A 27,609-nucleotide genomic window follows, 5' to 3' on the forward strand; every position below is an offset into this window, starting at 1 on the left:
GCTCTCACCGGTCTAGTTCTGGTGAGAAACGACTCCACCCTTTCCTGCTCCATCAAAGGGATTAAATCATTTCACTTGAAACACGACACACTTAACGGTTCCCTCTTCAAGTTGTCACGCTCTCCACCACTTTGTTCCAGGTGGGTAATACTTTCATTTGACAGATCATTAGATACTTGCCGTATTCCACTTGAAATTTGAATCAAAAGTACAACTATTGTAGTATAGTATAACTATTGTAGTTTTATTATTGTAAAACAGGTAACCTATAGGTATGTGGCTGCAGGGTATCTAAATTATACTGTTGGCTAGGCTGTCACAATGTCACAACAGTTGCCTATTATACTTGCATGCATACATATGATTAGTCATAGTAGGAGATTTAAAAACCACTTGACTTGATAAACTTGTAAAAGTTTGAAGTAACAAGTTTTTTTTATGTACTTACTATGTGAATATGCTATTCCTAATTCCTACAAATTACAGTCATATTTGTAATCAAGATCATGCGCGTGCTACTACTGTTACTACATGAACAGGAAGTGTGTGGCCCTTCAATTGTGCAATCACAATGCCATTTGTGTCATTTTTACATCTGGCCAGTGGCGACCATTTTTTAGGGGGATGGGGGTTGCCCGTTTTGCATGTTATTTTGGAATTACCACGTGTCACATATCAGTTTGCAAACAATGTAAAAAAAAAAATACTAAAAGAATATTGAGTTAATAAAGCTGCACACAAACTTTGGTCTCTAATTTTGGCTTTCTTGAGTAAAGCAGCTCCAAAATGTAGGTGTTTCAGCCTAGCTCAGTGCTTCTTTGTTGGTGGGGAGCCAGCAGAAAATGTGGAGCATAGGGGTTGGTAACGTACTCTATTTGTGCCATGATTGGCTCAGTGTTCTGTCACTCTTGGGGACGCAACGTCACCTCCTAATCTAAGGGTAGAGCTCAAAAATTCCCCTTGGGTGCTGCCATAGAGTTACAATAGAAGTGCCCATCCAAGAAGGCTCAAGGTCATTGGCCACAGATAAAATGAAGCTATATCTACAGGATCATACTTTCAAAATCTTAGCTAGCAAGCTAGCAGACATCATCATGAATCAAGTCAACAATCTACAGGCAAATCCTTTTTAATCCTTGTCATATGAAGAGAAATAAGAAGAGAAATTATAGTTAAAACGTATCGGTGCTCATCGGCCATTGGACATAAGTATTATACAAATTGGAAATCTCAAATCGCAAATGAGTGGTTTGGAAGGAATCAGTGGCTAACTGCAAGAGTTGCAAAGCAATCACTAGCCTGCTATTCAGTGGAGTGGATGTGTGGTCCAAGTCTGTGTTTAAGGGTCTCTTTTCGAAGCTTAAAAGGATAAACATTCAACATTGGCCATGCTGTCAATTCAGCATGACTTCTGCCGAGCTCAAACAACTGAAAACTAAGGACTGGGAAATCTGACTTCAGTTCAAGACAACGAATTCCAACTGGTAAAATACATTTTGAAAGGTCATCCAACTCTGTATTGCAAGTCAGGAACTCAAGTCACTTTCTAGAGCTCTGACCTAAAGATCACTGACGTCATCATGATTCTACCTTGGTTTTTTTTCCGAAAGCACCATAAATTGCAAGAGCTTTCATTGTCTGCTTATATGCCCTCTTTATTTATCCTACGATTCTGACTTGGTGTGCAGGGAGAATACTGTATGAACAGCCCATGTTCCTAATTCTGTCGCTGTACATTTCAAAAGTGCTGAACTATTACATCCGTCCTAGCTCACTCATTAAGGTCTTAATCAAAATTACGGATTGCCTCTTATCCGCTCGTCGTCTCCTTGTGCCATAGTTTGTACATCTCAATTCTCCGTATAAATCACATTTGTTTAAGCAAGTCAGTCATATCAGTTATGTTTTTTTTAAAGACAGTTAATGAGGCTGAATGAACTGATCACTGCCAGAAAATGCTCCGCTGACGGACAGGTGTAGCAGTGGTAAGGTGTTGGGACAGCTTTATGTAGGCCCTAACAGTTTGGGGCACCGTTTGTCACCATATTGTGTAGTGTAGTGGCTTTGCTGGCATGCATAAACAAATATGTAATTGTTTGCCCCACCAAGATTTACATGCTAAAATCCCCACTGAATCTGGCCTACTCTGTGCTAGTAGTTGATCCCCCAAACCACAGTTTCGTTACAGAGAAAATTGGTTGTCACATTGTGCCGAGCCATCACTTGCAATTGACAACAATGCATTTTTCCACTGTGCCATAAATCAATGTTTGAGGGATGCTGTTTACAACAACAAAAATATGGATTTATTGGACAGTGGAACATTTGTCCCAACATTTTGGGCAGAGACATTAGATTTAAAAAATAAACAAGTTTACTCAAACCTTACCTGGGCCGGATTCAGTGGGATCGCGGGCCGGATTGAGTGTACTCTCAGGCCGAATCTGGCCCTCAGGCCGTATGTATCATGTTTCAGGGAAGACCTAGATGCAGATAGTGTCGAAGTAACAAAAGTGTATTACTAGAACTGGGGGCAGGCAAAATGACAGGTCAAGGGCAGGCAGAGGTCAGTAATCCAGATCAGAGTCCAAAAGGCACAGAACGGCAGGCAGTCTCAGGGTCAGGGCAGGAAGAATGGTAAAAACCGGGAAAACAAGAACTATAGAAAAGACAGGAGCAAGGGGAAAACCGCTGGTAGGCTTGACGAACAAAACAAACTGACAATAGACAAAGAGTGAACACAGGTATAAATACACAGGGGATAATGAGGGGAGATGGGAGACACCAGATGAGGGGACAAGCACAAAGACAGGTGAAACAGATCAGGGTGTGACAGAACCCCCCCCCCCCCCCCCCACACACACACACACCCCTCTAAGGGCGCCACCTGGCATCCTACCTGGGAGAAAACCTGGTTGACCGGGGTGCGGATTTTGGAAATCAGCGATGAGGCCTGGGACAAGGATGTCACTAGCTGGGACCCAGCACTTCTCCTCCAGGCCATACTCCTCTCAGTCAACCAGGTACTAGAATCCCCTACACAGAGGTCGAACCTTCAGCAAGACGTCTCACCGGGTATGCCGGTTGGCCGTCGATGAGACGGGGAAAGGAGTGGGCCTGGAAACAGGAGACAAAGGGCTGAGACATACTGGGGAATCGGGGTCCGGTGGTGGTCCGGTTGTAGTCGATACGTGGAGGTGGTCGTAAGGGCCGACTGGGCTCTCTTCCAGGTACGACGACAGCTGCGGACAAACATCTGGGCTGAAGGTATTCCTCAGGGAAGAGCGGGGGGTGATAGCCCAGGGAACACCCAAAGGGAGAGAGACCCGTGGCAGAGCAAGGGTGTTGCTGGCATATTCGCCCCAAAGCTTGGAGAACTCTGTGGCCCACTGGAGCTGCTCGAAGACCGAGGAGATGAGTGGTAGCGGGTAGTGGTTCTTCACCATGATGTCATTGAGGCCCCGGTAGTCGATGCTCCGGCACAGGGTTTTGTCCTTCTTCTCCAAAAAGAATAACCCTGTGCCAGCGGGGGAGGCAGAAGGATGAAAGAACCCTGCAGCTAGGGAGTCCTCAATGTAGGTCTCCATAGCCCTGGTATACGTACCCCGACAAAGAGTACAGTTGTCCCCGGGGTGGAGTGGTGGCTGGGAGAAGGTCAATCCCGCAGTCATAGGGTCGGTGCAGTGGAAGCTAAGTGGCCCGGGCCTTACTGACCACCTTCCGGAGGTCCTGGTATTCTGCGGAAATGGCGGAGAGGTCCGGGGCAACTTCCGAGTCCACAGGAAGAAATCCTGGGGCAGTCTGCGCTGACTTCAGACAGTGGGCATGGCAGAACGGGCTCCAGCCCATTAAAGGCACCAGCATTCCAGTCTGAGTGGTCTAAGTCACTGCATCTCAGTGCAAGAGGCGTCACTATAGTACCTGGTTCGAATCCAGGTTATATCACATCCGGCCGTGATTGTGAGTTCCATAGGGCTGCGCAAAACTGGCCCAGCATCGTTGGGGTTTGGCCAGGGTAAGCCTTCATTGTAAATAAGAATTTGTTCTTAACTGACTTGCCTAGTTAAATAAAATAAAGGTTAAATAAATAAAAATTCAACAAATAAAAATGATGGGATTGTGTTGCTGGAGCCAAGAGAATCCCAATACCACGGGAACCTGAGGAGACTTAATCAGCATAAATTGGATTGCCTCGCTGTGGTTCCCTGACATTCGTAGGTTGATGGGAGAGGTATTGTGAGTGACTCGGCCTATAGAGCACCCATCCAGCACTCTAACGTCCATGGGAATGGAGAGGGGCTGAGTGGGGATGCCCAGCTCGGACACCAGGGTAGCATCCCAAAAATTCTCATCGGCCCCAGAGTCGATGAGTACCCGGAGAGATTTCGACTGGTTCCCCCACAGCAGGATGGCATGGAAAGGGGTGCGAGTAAGGGGAGAGAAAAAGTTCTCCATATGGCCCACCAGAGCCCCTTCTTGATGAGCCTAGTTTTTTTATGGACAGGTAGCTACGATATGTCCCTTGGCTCCACAACATAGACAGCTCTGAGTGTGGAGTCGGCGTAAGCGTTCAGCCGGAGTCAATCTAGCCCTGCCCAGGTGCCTGGACTCCGAAGGGGGCGAGTTGACAGCCCACGGTGATTCCCGAGAGAAACTTGGGTGACGTCGGGGTCACTCGGACATGTGGACTTCGGGGATCTCAGGATTCTTCGGAGGCAAGGCAGGAATCGAGGGCGACAGGGCATAGATTCCCTCTCTCTCCCACGTTCTAGATGTTGCCCATCAACCCGGATGGTCAAGGCTATGAGGGAGTCAAGATCCATGGGCAGCACCCGGACTGCAAGCTCATCTTTGACCACCTCCGATAATCCGTGAAGGAACATGTCGAACAATGCTTCCGGGTTCCAGGCACTCTCAGCCACCAACATATGAAAATGCACAGTGTAGTCTGCCACTATGGGAGTCTTGGCGTAGCTGGAGCAGCTTACGAGCAGCTTATCTCCCGGACAACGTAGAATCAAACACCTTCCGAACTTCCGCTACGAACTCCTCTAGACTGAGTTAGATGGTGGACTGTTGCTCGCACACCGCTGTATCCCAGGCGAGTGCCCTCACGGAAATCAGCATTATGATGTACGCTATCCCCGAGCTGTCTGAGGGGAACGAAGAAGGCTGCAGCTCGAAAATGAGGGAGCCCTGGGAGAGAAAAGCCCGGCAGGTTCCAGAATCTCCAGCATAGAGCTTCGGAGGAGGTAAGCAGGGTTCTCGGGACACTGGGGTAGGCTGGGAGATTACAGATGTGACGCGCTGCCTAGTGATGAATCCGGGGAATTGCTCCAGCAAAGTCTTGAATGCCTGTTTATGACGTTCTGCCAGGGTATGGAGTCCCTCCATAAGACATTGCAGTAACTCCTTGTGTCGTGCATTAATGGCTCCTTGCAGGGAGACAGCATTTTTGAGCTGGTCTGAGTCTGTTGGGTCGGTCATGGCCAGTTCATACTATCACATTTTAGGGAAGACCCAAATGCAGTGTTGAAGTAACAAAAGTTTATTACTAGAACAGGGGGCAGGTAAAATGACAGGTCAAGCAGAGGTCATTAATCCAGATCAGAGTTCAAAAGGTACATAATGGCAGGCATTCTTATGGTCATGGCAGGCAGAGGTTAATAATCCAGTGTTGCGGGCCAAGGGACCGGATGGCAGGCAGAATCGTCAAAAAATGGAAAACAGGAACTATAGAAAAGACAGGTAGGCTTGAAAGATGCTGGTAGGCTTGACGAAAAAAAAGGAACTGGCAACAGACAAGCAGAGAACACAGGTATAAATACACAGGGGATAATGAGGGGAGATGGGAGACACCTGGTGGGGGGTGGAGAGAAGCACAAAGACAAGTGAAACAGATCAGGGTGTGACAATATGTTTTCCACCCCTGGTTTACACAGTTAGTTTGAATGTTGCTATTCCCCCAATCAGTGTCAAGTGTCAATGGCTGCTGCCTAAAGGATAGCCTTGTCTCCAGGCTAATTGTGCAAAGCGATTGCGTCAGATGTGTCAGAACATTTTCAGACAGTTTCCCGGTCACAGATTAAGCCTGAAATAAAATCTATTTCAACTGAGATTGTCCATTGAGCATGCCTTTTAGTTCAGGACTGTTTGTACAGGGAAACCGGTCCTCTACAGCTTCTCAAGGGAAGGACGACCCTGACTGGACTGAATAAAATGCTTTGGGTCAACATTTTATGCCCCTTGCTCATTGTTTGACTGGCCACTAAGCAATGGGCTGGCTTTCTCCTGGGTGGATGACTGGCTTTCTCCAGTCATCCAGGAATACAGGAATACAGAGAGGACAATGGCTTAACTTGTTACACTTAAGAGTTGGCTATGTGCTCTACTTTCCCATTAGATTAAGCAGACATTTGCTTGTGTCCTGAAGAGGAGCCTCGTGAACCACACGATGGCAGAAATGAAATCGCTTAATTTGTCTCAGCACAGTGAGTAGTGAGAAGGTACTAAACAATCATTTCTTTCATAAGACTTTTGCAGACAAACCTTCCCTTTCAATCACCTCAGACGACCGAGAGAACTGCACCTGGATCGAGCATGAGTATGTTTCCCCAAGCATATACATCATCCCAGGTTCACCATGAGCGTTGAATGAGTGAATGAATGAATTTGATTTGGACACATCAGATTGTGGAAGTTATTTTCATACCAGAGGCAAGGCATTCCTCACATTCATCATGAATGGTGTCATTTCATTCGATATATACATAGTCTTACATAATCCTACAGTACGCTGTCTGCCAGACCTGCTCTACACAAATAGGTCAAGTCTACCTTCAGGGTATTACCTTTTACCTGCTTAGTTTTATCTCAATGACCATGTTGCAAGGGAGCCACAGCTCAATTTTAGCTTAGGATCTCACTGCTAACTAAAAACAGACTGAACAATGTCTAGCAACTGGGCTGACATTTTGAAAGCAACTTATCTTGCATTCTCTCTCTCCCCAGTCTCAAAATGCATTCGAGAAGGAAGTCCAAGATGAGGTACCTTGAGGAGAGAGGATGTGAGGAAAGATCTAGTAACTCCTTTTTTCAAGTTTAAGTCGTTTATTTGCCATTTGCCGGTATTAAAAAATAAAATAAAAATTTTACAAATGTTTTTTTTTAAAGTAACATTCATGGGATTTTTTGTTGGAGCTCTCTCATAGTACAGTTCATACACAAATACAGTAAACATATCACAAATAGAACATAATTAGAACATCAATCCAATTAGAAGTGTTGAGATCCCTTGCTACTGATCAGAAGGGAAGTGGAGATAGATGTCTCAAACCTTGTGTGGCCGGGCATGCAGAAGACCGCCATGGCATGGTACATAAAACACAACCTACACAATTGGGTACATATCTGGTATATCTTAGCTATTTCAAGACTGTTCATTTACCAATGTTCTGGAATGACGATATTAGAATTTCAGTAGCATGACCTTCATTTCAGAAAAGTTTCATTGATTTTTGTGTTTCAGCATAGGGTGGAGCACTTTCACCTCGCATCCCTCTGAAGGGTGGACACCTCTGACTCAAACTATCCACCCTCCCCACCCACACCTTTTAGAGGGTAGTAAAATGTCTTACAGCCAGGTTTCATATGCATAGGAACACATTCACATGCATTCAGCCTGCCCCTGAACGTGACCTTGTGTTTCTGTGGAAAGTTCCAGAAACCTGAGTACTCAGTGAGGGAGCAACAAGGAGGGGGAGGGGGGGCCGCTGCCGCCGCCGACAGAACGAGACCAGCGTACAGTGTGCATGCTCTGTCTGGTCTGCTCCTGCAGGTAGGGGCTGTACTCCTACGGTGCAGGCCACCCCTTCCCCAGGCTTACTCCCAGCCAAAAACGCTAGCGGTGGTGGCATAAACATGTCGGTCATTGAGAGTCCAGCCATATTGCAAAGATTGGAAGGATTTTTTTGTTGCCAGAATGTACAGTACAGTCTTGGGTCACTCTTCGATTACTCTTGGTTCATAATGTTGTGTGCATATGTGTGTAATGTTCATTGTGATTTCTTTCTTATATGATTGGAAAACCATTGTTAAAGGGGAAATTCACCCCAAAACATTTCTGGGCCCTCATTCCATTCAGTGGAATGTGAGAATAGCGAAGGCCCTGGTACAGCACAGTCTAGGGTACAGAGAGAAGTCTCGGAGACAAATGCTTACTTGTTTCGTATTAAAACACACACTCTCACACACCAGGTCAGCAGGGCACAGATTCATAATTTGGTGGGTGTTCATATTGGTCCTATTTCACACATATATGTTTTTTGGCATATGCTACTCTCTCTAAGAGACCCTCAGAGAGTGGGGTCCCATGGCCAGGGTCTGCCATTATCAACAGTGACCCTGTAGCAATTAGGGTTAAGTGCCTTGCTCAATGGTACATCAACAGATTTCTCACCTTGTCAGCTCAGAGATTCAAACTAGTGACCTTTCGGTTTCTGGCCCAACACTAGGCTACATGAAGAGATGGGTTAGTGTTGCAGTTTATACTGGCAGGCATATAGCATTGTGGTAAAAAAAAAAATCTGAGGGCAGCAGGTAGCCTGGCAGTTAAGAGCAGGTCCCTGAGCGACTAGGTGAAAAAAATCTGCTGATGTTCCCTCTGAGCAAGGCACTTAACCTTATTTCCTGTGGATAAGAGCAGTGGAGGGACTGGGAGGGAGGGAGAGACCTGCCTCTAACCCTCTGTATCCCTCATCTCTACTCTATCCTATGGGACAGGGTAACATGGCCTTGGCTGACAGAGAAACTAAGAGGCCATTAAAGTACATCTGCACAACTATTAACAGTTGATGTGAATATGTATTGGGTGCCATTTGTGATGCACACTTGAAGGTCTTAGTCATGGCTAAGTACCTCGTTACAGTAGATTCATTCTTAATTAGTGATGGCTTGTTTGCCAACTGTTTTACATCACAAATAATCTAAGAGCTTGCTGAAAGTAGGGAGAAATTAGTAGGCTACTTAATAACCTTTTACCGCGGTGGGTTAAATCAAGGTCACACATTCTTGGTAGTCTGAAACAAATCTACTTTGAAAAAAAAGTATAGACCTGATGCACACGGTTATTTGTGGCTGTACCATGTCAGATATAGAGTTGAAAGCTATTCCATTTTTAGTTTGCCTCCTAATATTACACTTTATGTACATGACCAAAATCTGAAATAGATATATATTTTTCAATCATCTTTATTTAATTATGAAATGATGAAAAATATGAATAACATTCCACCCATGTACTTACAATGGAATTTGACTCTGCTTTTAGATGGCTGAAAACACAGTGATGACACTTCAGGAATTCAATTTGAGTGGGGTGAATGAAGGCAGGAAAGGGCTACGCTGTCAATTTAAAATTACTCCGACCTAACTCTTCTGTGTTGCCCAGGACTGGTATACCAAGACGTGTGTGTGTGTGTCGCACATGTTTCTTCTAGCGTCATAGCTATGTCACAACTATGCAGCGTTAAAGATCACCTAAACATCTGTTCCTCCTTTTAAATCTGGGGCGTGGCAGGGAGATCAGACTAAGTGCTTTCACACGAGTGAGAGCAAGCAGCACTTACAACGTACTGTGGTATTAGTCAGTGAGTCACTGTCGTCGTGTAGTAGGAACCATAATGGCTGTGTCTGTGTTCTAAGATTCGACCACCAGCCTTGAGTAAACAGGAAAATGACATGTTTTATTGCATCCGCCAACTGGTCTCTTTCTCTTATGTGTTCTGAATGTCACAGTCTCTATAGACTAGGGGAAGGGCTCCATGTTGTTTGATGAGAAATGCATTTTTTCCAATTACGTTTAGAAATCTCATGACTGTTTTGTAGGTGTCATTGTGGGGTTGTGCATGTTTATTTGAGGAAAGACTTCGACTTCCAGTCCAGATGGAGGGTGAAATGGATGTTAGCTTCGCTTTCTTTGTGTTGGCTGGGGGACAGAGACGCTAGCGGCGCAACAATGGCCCCCTTCATGATAACAGAGTCGCCAGTGATTTCTCTGCTGCTGTGCCTGAGAATTATATTATCAGCCCGCCCCCTGGGAGAGAAACCAGCCGCAGGAGGATACCATATTCTGCTGTGTTTACCTCTGCGAGAGGAATGGGGGGAGAGAGGAGGGGGATGGGGCAACTCCAGCAAGACCAGGGCACCTTTTTATACTATTTTTCACACCGCTGGGTGAAATAGAAGGCCAGCTCCCTCTTGCTTTTACTTTTTCACTTGTCTGGCGTGCACTCTCACTGACACATATACACGGCTCCCTCCCTCCCTTGCGCTCCCTCTCTTTATGCCTTGCTCTCTTTTTCTGAACTAGTTATTCATCCACTGTGTTTATGAGTCAGGAAGGGTGGGGACTTGGAGGGCAGCAGTACCAGTCACACTTTGTCAGTTTGCTCTCTCTCTCTCTAACTCACTCCCTCTCCCTCCTCTCTTTCTCTTTGTCCCTCCCTCTCTCTCTCTCCATATCTCTCCCCCGACTGCTGTCCTGGCCCTTCTCTCCATCAGGACAGGGAGAGCTAGCAAGCTGTCCTCTGCGGTGAACGGGACTTGGCGTCCACACTGGCATCCATTAGCCCGCTCTGAGGAGAACAGGAAGTTTACCACAGCAACGACGAGGTAAGTCCACCCACTTAAGCACAAGATGGAGTACCCAGGAAACTAACCCTAACCCCTTTCTAAAATTTTAGCACACTTGTTGAGCCAATGGTTTTTACCGGTCGCATTTGTGTCCCTAAGTTGGTTTTAGGCTTTGTATCACCTCAGGGAATAGCTCTGTTCTGTGTCTTAACAGGCTGGGGTAAACACACAGATATTGTTTGGACGTTGTGTGTGTGTGTGTGTGTGTGTGTGTGTGTGTGTGTGTGCAGAGGTAGAAAACCCGGTGTGTGTGTACAGTAGGTGTAGCAGCCTTGCAGACACTCCTGGTAAACAGATGCTGCACTGTGTGTTTGTTCTAATGGGCTCCTCCTTGACTCCCTCTCCCTGTGGATGTTTTTTTCCCCCCTCTCCTCTGCCTCTCCTCTGGGTTTTCAATGTCAATCGTGAAGTCACTGAGAATAGCGTCTGGCCAAGGTTTCGAGACGGCTTATCATCACATGACAGGTCGAGGTTGATAGCTTCGTGGAAGTATCTCCTCCATCCATTCTGGAGCAGGCAGTCTCTAAATACCAACAAGGGGTAAATCAATTGGCTACATTTGTCTATTTGTTTACAGTAAGGTTAGCTGGTTAGCTCGGCCTATGTGGTGTTTCCCTCATGGAATTGAGGTAGTGTAGCACATGGACTTTGTGACCCTATGGTTAAGGTGTTAAGGTGACCGAATCTGTTGGATGGTCATTTGATTTCCATAGGGGGGCATGTTGTTTTCACTCCGCCTCTTATGTGGATGTATGTACATTTAAAAAATAAGTGTTCAATAAATTGTATTCGTGGAGTGCCTTTGTTACAGCTATGAAACAGAAAGCATTGGTGTTGGAACCCGGTATAAGATTATTTTTAAACTAAATAAAAAAATGAATACCCCAACCACCAAGATGCACGGTCAGCAAGATGAAAACATCAGTAGCCTAAACATCATTACAAGCGCCAAGTGTGCTTGATAATAGTGAAAATCATCACAAAGGCAATAATGTCATTATGAATATAAGTGTAGATAAGACAGCATGTCCATTTCACATAGCTTAAACTACAAAATCTGTTGAGTGCATTGATGATATTATTTCTTGCTTGATATGTAGGGCCTACTCCCGCAGTGACGACATTATGTGCTGATAGTAGCCCGTAGAATTCTCACCGGCGTGTTCTATTCCAAACGGTGCCGTCCCCTCTCCAGTCGCACCGTTTCATTTGGTGGTGGCGTGGGCACCTGCTCAGTGCGCACAATTCTGCCTTTTTTTGCGTTTAGGCCTCAGAGGTGTAGGTTCAGGTTGAGGTTCAGAATCAGAAGAATTCTCATCGGAGATGTCATAATGATTTTTTTTTTCTCCCCACCTTCGGAGTTGTTTTCCTTCAGATGTTGTAGCAATGCTAACTAGTGCATCCATTCATCTTGGCGTTGTAAATTACATACGCTCTCGTGTACTCCAAGGAGGCCGGAGCAGAATGATAGAGGACAGAACATTTTGAGATTATAATTAGAATAGATCAATACATTAGAATGCCTGTTCTTCATTCAACATTGGTGATCACATAATTATGCATCGCTCGCTTCCCCTCGTTCATCAACTTATCCGTTCTTCCCCATCATACTTGAGGCTACTTCATTTATTTAATCTCTTATATGTGTGAAATTAGTTTCGGGTTCACTTTCGAGGCAATTATCGGGGTGATTTTCAACTGGGCACGGCCTCTTCAACTATTGGGAGAAGAGGGGGAGCAGGCCCTACTGTCGAGAGAAGGAGGGGCAACGGGGAAAACCATATACAAAATGTCTACAACAACAGTTCTGTTTGTCATATTAGAATTAGAACAACGACAGTGTGTATTGTAGACTTACATGTATTTAGGAAAAGTCAAGGACAGAGGGTGGCATGACTTAAAAAAATGGCAGAGTTATACATTTTTACAAAATTCATGAGCAGTACAAACGACTGCTTTAGCTGTTGTATTGTGGCTTTTATAGTAACGACATGCAATTTAACTGTAAATATGTATTAGCCTATCTTTCAATGTGGCATGAACACAACCAGTCATGATGATTTCATCTGATTGTAAAAAAAAAAAAAAAGTATCTGATTGTAAAAAAAAAAAAAGTAGATTGCCTTCACACCTTAGTCCAACATTGCATCAAATTGACTGAAACAGCGCCCTTCTGTCTTGCAATATGTAGCCCTGTGTATCTAAAGTGGTCTGGCAAAAAAGAGAATGTCATGCCATACTATTTTAGTCCAGACAGCATCATATACATGGGCTACACATACTGAGACAGAGGGGCGCTGTTTCGCTCGCTTGGATGCTTTATCTGACAATGATGGGTCTTTCTGTCAGAGCGTGTCTTGGTCAAATAAAGGATCAATATTTAAATATTTTATTTGGATGGGCAAGGTAGGGCGGGCCAGGAGGTATGTTTTGGCTGGCCAGGCCCCCTAAGGCCCGCCCATAACGCCAGCCCTGCCACCTTGGGATCCACCACTGTCTGCTGGGGGAACGACTATTGCTGACTTCGCAGTCACAGCAAAACAACTATTGCTGACTTCGCAGTCACGACACATTGAGGAAATTCTCCTTGGAAGTCTTTACTTCTTTACAACATTCGGAGAGCTTTGTTACATTGTCAGTGGGGAGTCTTAGGTGGCGTTTCAAAGCTCAAGAGTTTGTCGTGAGCTCATGTGATTGGTACGTCTTGAGGCATTCGGTAGAGATGGCCAGATTGAAGTGATGACGCTGTCAGATTATAACTGAATCTGTTATCCCACAAAATGGTTTTATAATGAATCAAACAAATGTGATCAGCGTCCCAGTTATCTCGCGCTCAACTGCTGCGATACTATTCGATGTGAATAAACTCATCCATTTTCCATTCTAAATTAAAATCTGCTGCTGATGGAGCTCATGAGCTGTGTGTCTCTGTGTGTGTGTGTGTTAGCAAAAACCAAATGCATAGCTGGAGCCCTGAGCTGGATATCATTTATTTCACACATCTTCGATTTCTTATAGTTATACTTAATTTATAGTTAAATCCTGCCGTCTGTACTTCAAAATACCTTGGTATATGGTATAAACGGTATATATCGCCCAAGTTTAACCATCACCCACTAATTAACTTGTAATTTTTGCAGATTAAGGGTTTGAGCTAGAAATGTATCAATATTTATCATTTATAAATTAGCTATGACGTAGCCAATGAATGTATAATCACAATTTTTGGATTTCACCCCATCTCAAAATTCTCTTGCTTTGGCCATGCAGTGCTTCTCGCAAAAGTGATTGTTGTTATGAAATTATAAACTTCACCCTGAGTATATAAAAAGGACCATATGCACTGATTGTTTAAAGCTAAACAATAATTATTGCTGATGGTGAATCTGAACAATCTAAATCAAATTAATTTTGGTGGAATCTTCCTTTAAATGGCCTTATAAATCTATGGAAAGACTTTAAATGGCCTTATAAATCTATGGAAAGACTTTAAATGGCCTTATAAATCTATGGAAAGACTTTAAATGGCCTTATAAATCTATGGAAAGACTTTAAATGGCCTTATAAATCTATGGAAAGACTTTAAATGGCCTTATAAATCTATGGAAAGACTTTAAATGGCCTTATAAATCTATGGAAAGACTTTAAATGGCCTTATAAATCTATGGAAAGACTTTAAATGGCCTTATAAATCTATGGAAAGACTTTAAATGGCCTTATAAATCTATGGAAAGACTTTAAATGGACTTTTATTCCAGTAAAACACAAGAGCACATAGATAACAATAACCTAGCAAATTACATAGGTTGTCACTCAACTATTAAAGCCTCATATCGCCCAAGCCATTTTAGTGTTTGTATGCTGAAGGTGTCACATGGATGTGCAAGATCAGGAACAGGCCCACCTACCTCGTATTTGTCAGCGCGCGAAGCCGTCCGCTGGGAACACCACATCATTTCAACGTGGAAATCTGGGTAATATTTGGTTGGGACGTTGATCAATGACATTTCAACCTTTATTCACCCAGTCAAATTGAATTCCTGATGTGTTATCGCTATATTTTCAACCATCTAAAAGCACAGACAAATTCCATTGTAAAAACAATGTCTGATTATTAGTTTAGTGTTCATCTAAATGTGTTTATCGCCACTCTTTCAACCATTTAAAAACACAACAACGTTTAAATGGGAATACAATGTCAGATAGTTTGTATTTATACAACACCTTAAATGTGATAACACTGTACTTCATCAAATAGCAGAAACAAATGACCTGGATGGCAGCATAGTGCAAGTGATCAATATTAAAGCAATTCTGAAGATCTCCACCGACCTGCGACCTTTGCATGCTATCTTGAACATGCACGGCTTTCTATGATTACATAAGAAGATGTTCATAGATACTGTAGGCTAACCTCAAAATGTGGCCATGGATGTGTTACTCATTTTAAGTTGATTAATTCTGTGACATTACTTTGTAAGATACCCACCCTTACCTTTAAGCTATTCACTGCATTACAAAAGTAGTTGTGTTTGGTTGACAATGCAACCAAATATCAACATTTTAAAGGATATCTAATGCTTGGATAGTTTAATCTGAGCCACTGACTTAATCCTACCCTTGGACTTTCATTTTTGGTTTAGTTGGAGACGTGAATCCACCATATCATTTGTTAAAGTTAGTAGGCTATTTATTGTATTGCAAAAGTGATATTGAATTGTGTTCAGTTGTCAACGCAACAAAATATCAACATTTGAAAAGGACGTATGTTTTGTGCCACTGACTTAGTCTGGCTTTAATTCCAGTTTGTCTACAAATGAATAATTATGTCAACCAAGAATCAAAGTTCAAGAATAGGACTCAAACTTGAAGTGAAATGCGTGTAAGGTTTGATTTGATTTGAGTCGTATTTTTAAACTTTGACTTGTAGATGAGATGGAGACGTGAATCCAACATATTAATGATTAACTTGAAGATTCCATTTGAAATCATCCAAAGATTGAAGCCCTATGCCAGTTGAATCCTGGGTTGAATTGAAACAAAAGCTGTATAATCCTAAATAGTATCATTGATGATATACTTACAAAGTATGGTTACATTACATTTTCTCTGTTAAACCTACCTCTCGGAGTGACTCTACTAGCAACAGTGAATCTATTTAGTTATTAACAGCTCTCTCAATAATCATTCTCATGATAGCATATTGGTAATCTCAAAACGGGGCTTAGTTTAAACCCTGGATGGGAGACCAAATGAATAGCTGTAGATAGATCTCCAGTTGAAATAATCCTGTGGTTGAAGTTCCACTCTTAAAACAGCAGTTTACATTGATTACTTAAAAAAAAAAAACATTGTATTTTCCACTTAGATTCCACATCACAATACTTTGAGAAATTACGTTGAAACAACATTGATTCTATCAGTTTGTGCCCAGTGCGCAATTCGACTAGGCCACTGACATTGCCTGGGGTCGTTCGGCATGAAGAATTACTCTGTAGATTAATGACTGTCAACACAGTTACACTCAGTTCGACACTGACTGAGAGGATTCATCAGTTGTCACAGAAGACGAGAGGTATTTTAGGAAGGTAGAAAGAATGTAATATGAGCAAAAGAATTGAGCGAACCGGCGATTCACTTGTACCTGAAACATTTGAATCGGGGACCGATGCATATCAGAGAATGTTACATCCTTATTAGAAAGCCTCTCGATATGAACTGATCCTCTTGTGCACCGTCCTCAGATCTTTGGCAGTAAATTCCATTCAGTTATAGATCCAGTTGTTCAGTGAGATTTTTAACAACTCACAAGTCTGTCTAGGGTTCTAAGGACCAATAGATTATTACAATAGATTTCCAACAGTTGTCAGAATGTTCACGTGATTACTTAATATGAAAGTGCTTTTCCTCAGAACAAGACAGACGGTAGATGAGTTAAAGGCACTGTGACGTGTGCCGGCACCACAGATATGTTGCTCATGCCGACTCACCGCGTTCTCCGCAGCTTTTCATGTAAGAGCTTCCTGAAATGTTTGGTCTCTGATATGAATCGGAATGGAAAGGGCAATCACACCGACACGTGCGCATTCATTCAACAGCCAGGAAGCTCCGAGGCCTGCCGATGCACTGTAGACCTACATACTGTGAACTTTGCCCTATGTCACCTGTAGGCGTCCATGACGCTCCGCTTTTTTGCCTGAAACTCATAATAAAATGTGATTTGCGTAAATGCTAACCTCTACTTTAGTTGCAGGCATTTCCTTGACCTTTCCAGGTGGTGTATCCATAATGTGACATGTGACATGTGTCATTAACATTTTGAGGCCTACGTGTCAGATTTCCACTCACATTGCTCAGGAATGTTGCCATGATCACACACGGAATCAAGACAATGGGAAATTAACCTGATATCCCCTGCCGTGCCGTTTTAATCTGTGTCCTTGATCCAGGTGAACAAAATGTGCAGATGCCATTGGCCACTAGATTGGATCTCGCAAACGGGTCATTCCTTTGCCTCTTTGCTGTGTGCATTTGCTATGCCTTGTGGCTACAGTTACTGGTACTCCTCACCTTTACCAGGGTTCAAGAGATGTACAGTGCAGATAACCTAATGCCAGTTACCTTTGCATACAGGTTTGTTTGCAGTTCAGATGATTACAGTCCATACCTTTTATAGAAAGCTCTGTTGGTCTGAAAATGGCTGGCTGCTGAATTCAAGTTCGTTCCCACTGGGCACAGATCAGATCAGTTCAACGTCTAGTTTTGATTTACATTTGGTTGAGTTGTCAACTAACTTGAATTCAACCTGAAATAAACAAATGTCACCATGTCATTGGATTTAGGTCCAAAGTTGGTTGAAAAAAAAGACAATTCCCTTACGCCAATGACTTTTTTGAAATCCAATCATCTTTCCATGTTGATTCAATGTCATCACGTGGATTTTTAGTTGAAACGCCATGTAAACAACGTTGATTCAACCAGTTTTTGCCCAGTGGGTCACCACTGTCAAAAGGAAAAGAACAAGACACTGTATTTTCCTCATGATAGACTACAGATGGTGAAACAGATTAAAGGGAATGGCTTGCTAGTCAACACCTTTCAGAATAGTGCATACGTAAGCTAGTTCCCTTAACCTAGTGTTGACAAACTTTTGTTTGTCATAGGTAGGTCACGGGTCGTCATTTACACCACTTGAATAAATCTGAATCACCTCGGTCACAGTTTCAAACGGTGTGGAAGTGCATGAACTGGTAACCATTGACATGTACACACAAAAAAAAAAAGACGTTTGTGTTTGCCACCCTCAACAAAGCACTTGCCTTCAGTTTTCCCCCTTGAAAAGCATTGTTGTTTGACATTCTTGCTGTATTAAAGACCTCCAGCCTAGTGTTTGGTTTATTGAAAGGGCTTTTCGTGAGCATACCAGCGGATGGGAGCTTCCACTTGGACTATTGTTGTATTGGTGCAGGGTTCCTCTAATTCACACCTTGTGCACTTTGACAATGTTTTCTATACTGCTATAGTCTATACTCTGTATGCTCAGACATCACTGTTTGATTCATTCCATGACGATTCTGTACTGTGTATTTTTGCTGCATGGTAAGACACTTTTCTATACTCTCCGCAATGTTGTCTTTTGTTGGCCCTGATATCCCTCTCATTTGGCCTCAAACTCTCCCGCTGCACATTCTACTGTATCATTACCTTTAATGGTGTTGTTTTAGGGTGGACGAGACTGTACTCCAAGTGCAGGGAGAGCGCAGTGTAGGCTGCTCTGAACAATGGATCCCTATTGCTCCGTAGTGTAGTGGGATGGGACCGCACACACACATCCCAGCTGATGACCAATAACATTGACTGCTCACCCTATATGGAATAGGCCTAGAGAGCTCTTGTCAAGAACAGAAATAGGGTCAACTAGGTTTGGTCTATCCTGTGGGGGGGGGGGGGGGGGGTGGAAACCTTCTTTCATAAATAGTTGTATGATGGGAGTATCCATAAACAATCCATTTTATTGAAAGGTGGAAAGGGAGAGCTTTATTTCAAGCTTATTTGTGAGTTTCTAGGTCAAGCCATGTGGTAACTAGCATCTTAATTAGCATTGATGTCAGGGTTGCTTGTCACAATCATCCCCATTGTAACAATGTACCCAGTAAGCTAAATGACAATGAAAAGTCGTCTATGTTTCACAAGTTTGGACAGCACAGTACAGCACAGTTTAATTCAGTAGAGTACAGTACAGTAGAGCAAAGTAGAGTACAGTATATTAGAGTAAAGTGCAGTTTAATTCAGTATAGTAGAGTACAGTACATTAGAGTACTGTACAGTAGAGTTTTAATTAAGTAATTACCAATAGGTAGGTAAAGAAATAAAACAACAGTAAAAAGACAGGCTATATACAGTAGTGAGGATATAAAATTAGTGAGGCTACATACAGTAGAGAGGCTATATACAGTAGCAAGGCTATAAAAGTAGCGAGGCTACATACAGTAGAGAGGCTATATACAGCAGCAAGGCTATAAAAGTAGCGAGGCTACATACAGTAGAGAGGCTATATACAGTAGCAAGGCTATAAAAGTAGCGAGGCTACATACAGACACCGGTTAGTCAGGCTGATTGAGGAAGTACATTGTAGATATGGTTAAAGTGACTATGCATATATGATGAACAGAGAGTAGCAGTAGCGTAAAAGGGGGGTTGGCGGGTGGTGGGTGGTAGGACACAATGCAGACAGCCCGGTTAACCAATGTTTGGGAGCACTGGTTGGTCGGCCCAATTGAGGTAGTATGTACATGAATGTATAGTTAAAGTGACTATGCATATATGATAAACAGAGAGTAGCATCAGCGTAAAAAAGAGGGGTTTGGGGGGGCACACAATGCAAATAGTCTTGGTAGCCATTTGATTACCTGTTCAGGAGTCTTATGGCTTGGGGGTAAAAACTGCTGAGAAGCCTTTTTGTCCCGCTTGCCATGCGGTAGTAGAGAGAACAGTCTATGACTGGGGTGGCTGGGGTCTTTGAACATTTTTAGGGCCTTCCTCTGACACCGCCTGGTGTAGAGGTCCTGGATGGCAGGCAGCTTAGCCCCGGTGATGTACTGGGCCGTACGCACTACTCTCTGTAGTGCCTTGCGGTCAGAGGCCGAGTAATTGCCGTACCAGGCAGTGATGCAACCATGATGTTGCAGATGTTGCAGCTGTAGAACCTTTTAAGGATCTCAGGACCCATGCCAAATCTTTTTAGTTTCCTGAGGTGGAATAGGCTTTGTCGTGCCCTCTTCACGACTGTCTTGGTATGTTTGGACCATTCTAGTTTGTTGTTGATGCCACTACATCCCCGTCGATGAGAATGGGGGCGTTCTCGGTCCACCTTTTCCCGTAGTCCACAATCATCTCCTTAGTCTTGGTCACGTTGAAGGATAGGTTTTTATTCTGGCACCACCTGGCCAGGTCTCTGACATGACAAAATGTAAAGAATTGCAAGAAGATTAGCGTAAAAACTGCTCAAATTTCTTTGCACCACATGACAGAATGTGAACACGGGATCTTCCCCAATGCTGGAAGGGGGGCCCCAAGTGAGACAGTTTGGAAACCCTGCTCTACTCTATTGTGCTCTACTCTATACTGCACTGAACCATACTCTACAGTACTGAACTAAAGTCTACTCTACTGTACTGAATACACTCTACTTTTCTTTACTGTTCTGTACTGTACTGTACTCACTCTATACTGTGCTGTCCAAACTTGTGAAACATTGATGTCTAAGATTGGTTCAGACCTGTTTGTCAAAATCTGTTTGACAAAGTCAGCAACATTCACATACACACACACACACACGCACGCACAAACCTCTTCACATTTGAAAAAACATTCCTTGTTTTCAACAAAATAAATGAACACAAATGTTTACAGTTGTACTTTTTTCCCTTTATCCACATATTTCATTGTCATCCAAATATCAGATGGTTACTGTTTAGTTTGATTAAAATACTTGTAGTTTGGTAGAGGATAAAAGTTGCAGGTCAATTAGTTCAATTGAATTGTCCTCATAAACCTGAGATAAAACCATCACACCCTGTTCGTTTCCAGAGATAACATGTCTTCAAATAAGCCTGTATGATCTCCCTTCTTCAGTCAGTGTGGTTATGTCTGCACCTTGATCGCTTGAGACCGGTCTAGAACAAATTTAAACATCAAAGACTGTTGCCTTTGCCTTCTCTCTCTCACGGCCGGGGTCATTTGGGGAGAGCAGAGAGCACAGAGGGAGAGTTTGTGGTTTGCCGTTGTTCTGTGTTTTGGCCTGGTTCCTGTACTTGGCAGTCCCAAACTGAGGCGAGGGCTGCCTCTGTGCTGTGGGATCGAGATGCTCGCCTGTCTCCTGTAGCCCCTCCCCTCTACTGTCAGGCCATGTCTGCCGAGGGGTAGGGACAGGGGCAAGGCATGCTGGGATGTGAGGGGCAGAGTGTGGAATGCTGGGTCATTGACGACAACCCGTTTGGGTCAGTGATACTCGTTCAGAAGCAGAGCACTCTGCCACTGAACAAGGACTATCGACTGCCGCGCACACATTTCCTTTCTCATTCTCTCATGTCATGAAACCAACTAAAATACCAGCTATAAAGTGATGCCATAGTAATGCTATGCTATGACGTACTATTGTATTTTATGTTTTGGGGAGTAACAAGGATTGATGGTTTTGGGGAAATACAAAATGATTAATTTGACGCAGGCAGCACTGATATGTTTAATACCATAAATGATGTTTGGGTAATGACACTGTAATGACATTGTAAATTCAGTAAATTAAGGTATTGCAATAGCATAGCATGTACAGTGCATTTGGAAAGTATTCAGACCCCTTGACTTTTTACAGCCTTATTCTGAAATGGATGAAATTGTTTTTTCCCCGTCTCAACAATAAGCCATAATGACAAAGCAAAAGCAGGATTTTTGAAAGTTTTGCAAATGTATTTCAAATAAAAAACAGAAATATCACATTTACAAAAGTATTCAGACCCGTTACTCACTACTTTGTTGTAGCACCTTTGGCAGCAATTACAGCCTTGAATCTTCTTAGGTGTGACGCTACAAGCTTGGCACACCTGTACCTTATTAGGGGAGTTTCTCCCATTCTTCTCTGCAGATCTCAAGCTCTGTCAGGTTAGATGGAGAATGTTGCTGCACAGCTATTTTCAGTTCTCTCCAGAGATGTTCGATTGGGTTTAAGTCTGGGCTCTGGCTGGGCTACTCAAGGACATTCAGAGACTTGTCCCGAAGCCACTCCTGTGTTGTCTTGGCTGTGTGCTTAGGGCCATTGTCCTGTTGGAAGGTGAACCTTTGCCCCAGTCTGAGGTCCTGAGCAGTCTGGAGCAGGTTTCATCAAGGATTTCTCTGTACTTTGCTCCATTCATCTTTCCCTCGATCCTGACTGGTCTCCCAGTTCCTGATGCTGAAAGACATCCCCACAGCATGATGCTGCCACCACCATGCTTCACCGTAGGGATGGTGCCAGGATTCCTCCAGACGTGATGCTTGGCATTAGGCCAAAGAGTTCAATCTTGGTTTCATCAGACCAGAGAATCTTGTTTCTCATGGTCTGAGAGTACTTTAGGCCTGATTGGTGGAGTGCTGCAGAGATGATTGTGCTTCTAGAACGTTCTCCCATCTCCACAGAGGAACTCTGGAGCTCTATCAGATTGACCATTGGGTTCTTGGTCACCTCCTTGACCAAGGCCCTTCTCCCCTGATTGCTCAGTTTGGTCAGCTCTAGGAAGAGTCTTGGTGGTTCCAAACTTCTTCCATTTAAGAATGATAGAGGCCACTGTGTTCTTGGGGACCTTCAATGCTGTAGAAATGTGTTGGTACCCTTCCCCAGATCTGTGCCTCAATTCTATCTCGGAGTTCTACAGACAATTCCTTCGACCTCATGGCTTAGTTTTTGCTCGTACATGCACTCTCAACTGTGGGACATTATATAGACAGGTGTGTGCCTTTCTAAATCATGCCCAATCAATAGAATTGACCACAGGTGGTCTCCAATCAAGTTGTAAACACATCTCAAGGATGATCAACAGGGTGCACCTGAGCTCAATTTTGAGTCTCATAGCAAAGGGACTGAATACTTATGTAAATAGGTTATTTCTGCATTTTTTTCTTTTTTTTATAGATTTGCAGAAATGTCTAAAAACCTGTTTTTGCTTTGTCATTATGAGGTATTGTGTGTAGATTGATGAGGACATTTTTATTTATTTAATACATTTCAGAATAAGGCTGTAACATAACAAAATGTGGAAAAGGTCAAGGAGTCTGAATACCTCTGGAATGCACTGTAAGCCAATATGTAAGGGTATTGCAGTAGCATATTACACTTACCTCTATATACAGTATAATGTATTTGCTGAGTGTAGTAGCTATTATTAAAATGACATAATGACTCATCCATTTGCTTTTCCACAGGTGATTGGGTGATACCACAGGGGGAAGCTAGTCAAAATGCTTCAGGACATTGGTGCTAGAGCCATGGAGGTCTACGAGTTCCTCTTGAAGGGAACAGGTGAGGTATTTTTTCGACATAGTTAATTACCTGACTATACCTCTGCTTTGTGTACTTTGAAAGCGCTAACTGACATATTGCTCATAGACCTGTTTTGTAGTGTGTTTTTACAACTCTGAGAATGTTCTTTTTTCTCAGACCCGCGATTGTGGGGCTACCCACTCATGCAGAGTCCGGTGAACATGACGGCCATCTTGCTGACCTACATCTTCTTTGTGCTGGTCGCTGGGCCACGCTTCATGGCCAACCGCAAGCCCTTCCAGCTCAAGGAGGCCATGATCGCCTACAACTTTACCATGGTGGCGATGTCAACCTTCATTGTCTATGAGGTGAGACACTGTGAAGTCTCTCCAAGATCAGGTTCTTGATTGGTTCTTTTGAGAGGCATCTCAACAGCACTTGGAGCTAGTCTTTTCCCTGGCAGTATATTGGGTGTTTGGTATGTGGCTGCTCTATCTAAATGGGTCATTCGCCTCCTTGGCCAGATTGTGTTGGATAATTACACTAGCTAAATTACTATTGCCTAGATAGGCAGGAGGCAAATAAGAGTTAAGATGTACATAAAGACAACCGATATACTTCCATATAGTCAATATACAGGGCGGCAGGGTAGCCTAGTGGTTAGAGCGCTAGACTAGTAACCGGAAGGTTGCAAGTTCAAACCCCCGAGCCGACAAGGTACAAATCTGTCGTTCTGCCCCTGAACAGGTAGTTAACCCACTGTTCCTAGGCCGTCATTGAAAATAAGAATTTGTTCTTAACTGACTTGCCTGGTTAAATAAAGGTAAATTAAATTAAATACACTTGCTTATGTCAATAACAGTATGGGTTCTTTCCAATCTACCAATCCAGTTTGACTACCGGTAGCTACAGTATGTCTAAACTGATTTTGTCCTCTTGTGTTCTTAGTTCTTGATGTCTGGCTGGGCCACAACATACACATGGAGATGTGACGCAATTGATTACTCAGACAGCCCCCAAGGCCTTAGAGTAAGTGTTGAATCTTCGCGCTTCATGGGTTCCCCGTGATGGTCATGAGATGCATCTTCTTTGAAAGAAAGTATGCATGACAAGGTCAACATTCTTACAATATTCCTAGCGATCCATTGCATCAATACTATCTTTAGACGAGGCTGTTTTGTCCAAATTCTCACCCTTTTCATGTTTTGTTCCCCTCACTAGATGGTTCGAGTGGCCTGGTTGTTCTTGTTCTCCAAATTCATTGAGCTCTTGGACACGGTAAGACTTCAGATGATTTCCCTTCAATTTGGAGTCTCTCTCCCTCTGTTCACATTGAGGTAATCATCGCCGTGTTTGACATTCCTCTCGTCAGGTGTTCTTCGTTCTGAGGAAGAAACATGGCCAGATCACCTTCCTGCATGTCTTCCACCACTCCTTCATGCCCTGGACCTGGTGGTGGGGCGTCAGCTTCGCTCCCGGTCAGTCCATACTGCCGCCTGGCCTTCTACCAGTCAACTGGACTACTAGTTCAACTTTTGACATAAAAAAAAAAAAGGAAAACATTTATCGTCATGTTGCCCCCTGGTATTGTAATACCGGATGTGTGAAAGGGTGGGAAGACAATTCCATTTTAAGTAGACAAACGATTGGAGGAAATTGAGCCTTTTCAATTCAAGTGTAGTAGTCCAAAAGTTCATGCCTTCGAAAAAATGTGTTTGTGTTACCCGTGATTACATGCTTACCCGAGAAGGGTTCCCGAAACAACATAAATGACTGTCATGTATTAGCTGTTAATACAGACCACAAACTGCTCATCACCCATTCATTCAGGACTTTAAAGAAACTCTTGGTAGACAGGTATTTTGTTGGTGGACCCCGTGTAATGTGGGCAGGGTTGCTTTGAAGTGTTCTGTGTGTTTTACCCCAGGGGGAATGGGCTCTTTCCATGCCATGGTGAATTCCATCGTCCACATCATCATGTATTCTTACTACGGCCTGTCTGCGGCTGGACCACAATTCCAAAAGTTCCTCTGGTGGAAGAAGTACATGACCGCCATCCAGCTGGTATGTTTTTGTTAGTTTAAACGGATGTATATGGCTTTGTCATTTCCCGTGTGGATTTGTACTATGAGTAGTTTGCTATTGCCGTTTAGTTTTTAGTTGTTTCTCCAAAAGGTTGTATTTACTAGTTTCTTTTGGGGGGGGGGACTGTTGTAGATGCAGAATACTAAAGTAGTAAATACCATTGTTCATCAGTGCAAGCACTGTGCCACTTCAGAACATCCATCCCCATATATGCATTGTTCCTCATCATGCCACCAACTCTACCCAACAGGTTCAGTTTGTGATGGTGTCCCTTCACGCCACCCAGTATTACTTCATGAATAGCTGTGACTACCAGGTCCCCCTGTTCATCCACCTCATCTGGATGTATGGCACCTTCTTCTTTGTGCTCTTCTCCAACTTCTGGTACCAGGCTTACGTAAAGGGCAAGAGGTTGCCCAAGCAGGATACCAAGCCCAGCCTCAATGGCAAGGCCAACGGGACCACCTTGGTCGCCAATGGCAAATACCATGAGAACAGTACCAGCAATGGCACCAGCAACAGTTCCAGTCACCACAAAAATGGCAGTGCCCATGCGGACAAGATGAAGAAGTCCTAGGATCTTCGGAAAAGAACACCCAAGACGCATGAATATGAGATCCCCCGCACAAACTACCATGGATTCCAAAGAATGTTTTGGTTATGTTTATTTTCTGATCGTTATGTTTTATTCCGCACAACAACCTGGGGAAATGACGTGGTCAATGATTTCCTCAGTTGGGGTCCCACATTAACAGTTTTTAAATTTAAACTGGGAAACTAACTATGGAACACAATGTATGAAGAGAAGACATGTTATTATGGCCTAATGTTATCTTCACTGATGTTGCCAATGAAGACAGCTCCCATGAAAGGTTACACACTGTATGTATATGTGCGCACAAACACTCCTACACCCACTCACCTGTCGCCATACGATCATGTCCCTCTGACCCCCTGTGGACAGATTACACTGTACAGTTTCTATCATCAAACTTGAACACACCTTTGTAAATAGTTTTACTGTCAAAAACAACTAATGATGGTATGCTTTAGAATTTTGTTACTTTATCTATGTTAAATGAAATACCAATAAATTACATTTTAAGTAACTGGTATTACCTGTGGAAATGTTCATGACAATTTGAACCTTTGTTGAATACTGTAGCTTTTTAAAAAAGACCCAAAGGTTGACAGCGTTCCAAAAACCTATTTTTTACACACAAGTTTAGTTGACACATTTCAGTCTGCATTAAAAACGCATTATGGCTATGAAAGCTGTAAAAGCCTTCCCTGACGATCGGTGACCGACAATGACCAAGTATACTTCGAATAAGGAGTTAACCAATGGCCTCGTCTCTGTAGTGGGTCTCTCTTCCCTTCTATCCTCAGAAGAAGTTTAGTAGTGCAACCTTTGCCCAGGAATATATTTGTACAACTCATTTGTTTTCTTAAGTATTTTCTATTTATATCATGGATCCCCATTCTTCCTGGGACCCGGCAAAATTAAGGCAGTTATACAATTTTAGTTTGAGCAAATTTCTGCAGCATTAGTAAAGATGTGATCAATACATGATGATGATTTCATTCCTGTGCTGTTTGTAAATACCCTGGTAGGTTGACAACCTGAACCAGGTTGCAGACACTGGTTACAGTTTGACGTCTTTTCTTGAATGGGCAGCTTGATGACAGACTGTCAATATTTTTATTTTACCTTTATTTAACTAGGCAAGTCAGTTAAGAACAACTTCTTGATACTACCCACCCCGCATGCGGGAGCGTAATCATAGCCTCAAACTAATTAGCATAACACAGCGGCCATAAATATCCCTAGAAAATGTTCCTATTCATGAAAATCACAAATGAAATATATTGAGACACAGCTTAGCCTTTTGTTAATCACACTGTCATCTCAGATTTTCAAAATATGCTTTACAGCCAACGCTAGACAAGCATTTGTGTAAGTTTATCATGGCATGATGCTATGCTAGGCTCTGCTACCAGCTGGCAACATTTTCACGAAAATAAGAAAAGCAATCAAATTAAATCATTTACCTTTGAAGAACTTCGGATGTTTTCACTCAGGAGACTCCCAGTTAGATAGCAAATGTTCCTTTTTTCCCAAAATATAATTTTTGTAGGTGAAATAGCTCCATTTGTTCTTCACGGAAAATGCAGTCACTACAACGGCAAACTTTTTTCCAAATTAGCTCCATAATATCGACAGAAACATGGCAAACGTTGTTTAGAATCAATCCTCAAGGTGTTTTTCACATATCCACCGAGACAATTGGTTTCTCATAAGAAGCGATTGGAAAAAT

General features: G+C 43.1%; 1 protein-coding gene across 1 annotated transcript; it reads left to right on the forward strand.

The window, feature by feature from the left end:
• On the forward strand, positions 1–26,406 carry LOC109902298 (elongation of very long chain fatty acids protein 1-like). The gene is made up of 9 exons (XM_020498557.2): positions 1–140; positions 10,561–10,671; positions 23,149–23,245; positions 23,384–23,574; positions 24,155–24,235; positions 24,428–24,484; positions 24,579–24,684; positions 25,134–25,270; positions 25,542–26,406. Exons 3-9 carry the CDS (start codon positions 23,185–23,187, stop codon positions 25,866–25,868), a joined length of 960 nt encoding a protein of 319 aa, XP_020354146.1. The 5' UTR covers positions 1–140; positions 10,561–10,671; positions 23,149–23,184; the 3' UTR covers positions 25,869–26,406.
• Positions 26,407–27,609: the final 1,203 nt, after the last annotated feature.

Source organism: Oncorhynchus kisutch, linkage group LG13, assembly GCF_002021735.2.
Source record: "Oncorhynchus kisutch isolate 150728-3 linkage group LG13, Okis_V2, whole genome shotgun sequence".
Lineage (NCBI taxonomy): Eukaryota > Metazoa > Chordata > Actinopteri > Salmoniformes > Salmonidae > Oncorhynchus > Oncorhynchus kisutch.

Bases quoted from the DNA above. Each gene is read 5' to 3' on its own strand.
- LOC109902298 (XM_020498557.2), top strand. From the start codon at position 23,185: ATGCTTCAGGACATTGGTGCTAGAGCCATGGAGGTCTACGAGTTCCTC. The intron at 23,575-24,154 runs GTGAGACACTGT...TTGTGTTCTTAG, and splicing joins CAACCTTCATTGTCTATGAG to TTCTTGATGTCTGGCTGGGC. The intron at 25,271-25,541 runs GTATGTTTTTGT...TCTACCCAACAG, and splicing joins ACATGACCGCCATCCAGCTG to GTTCAGTTTGTGATGGTGTC.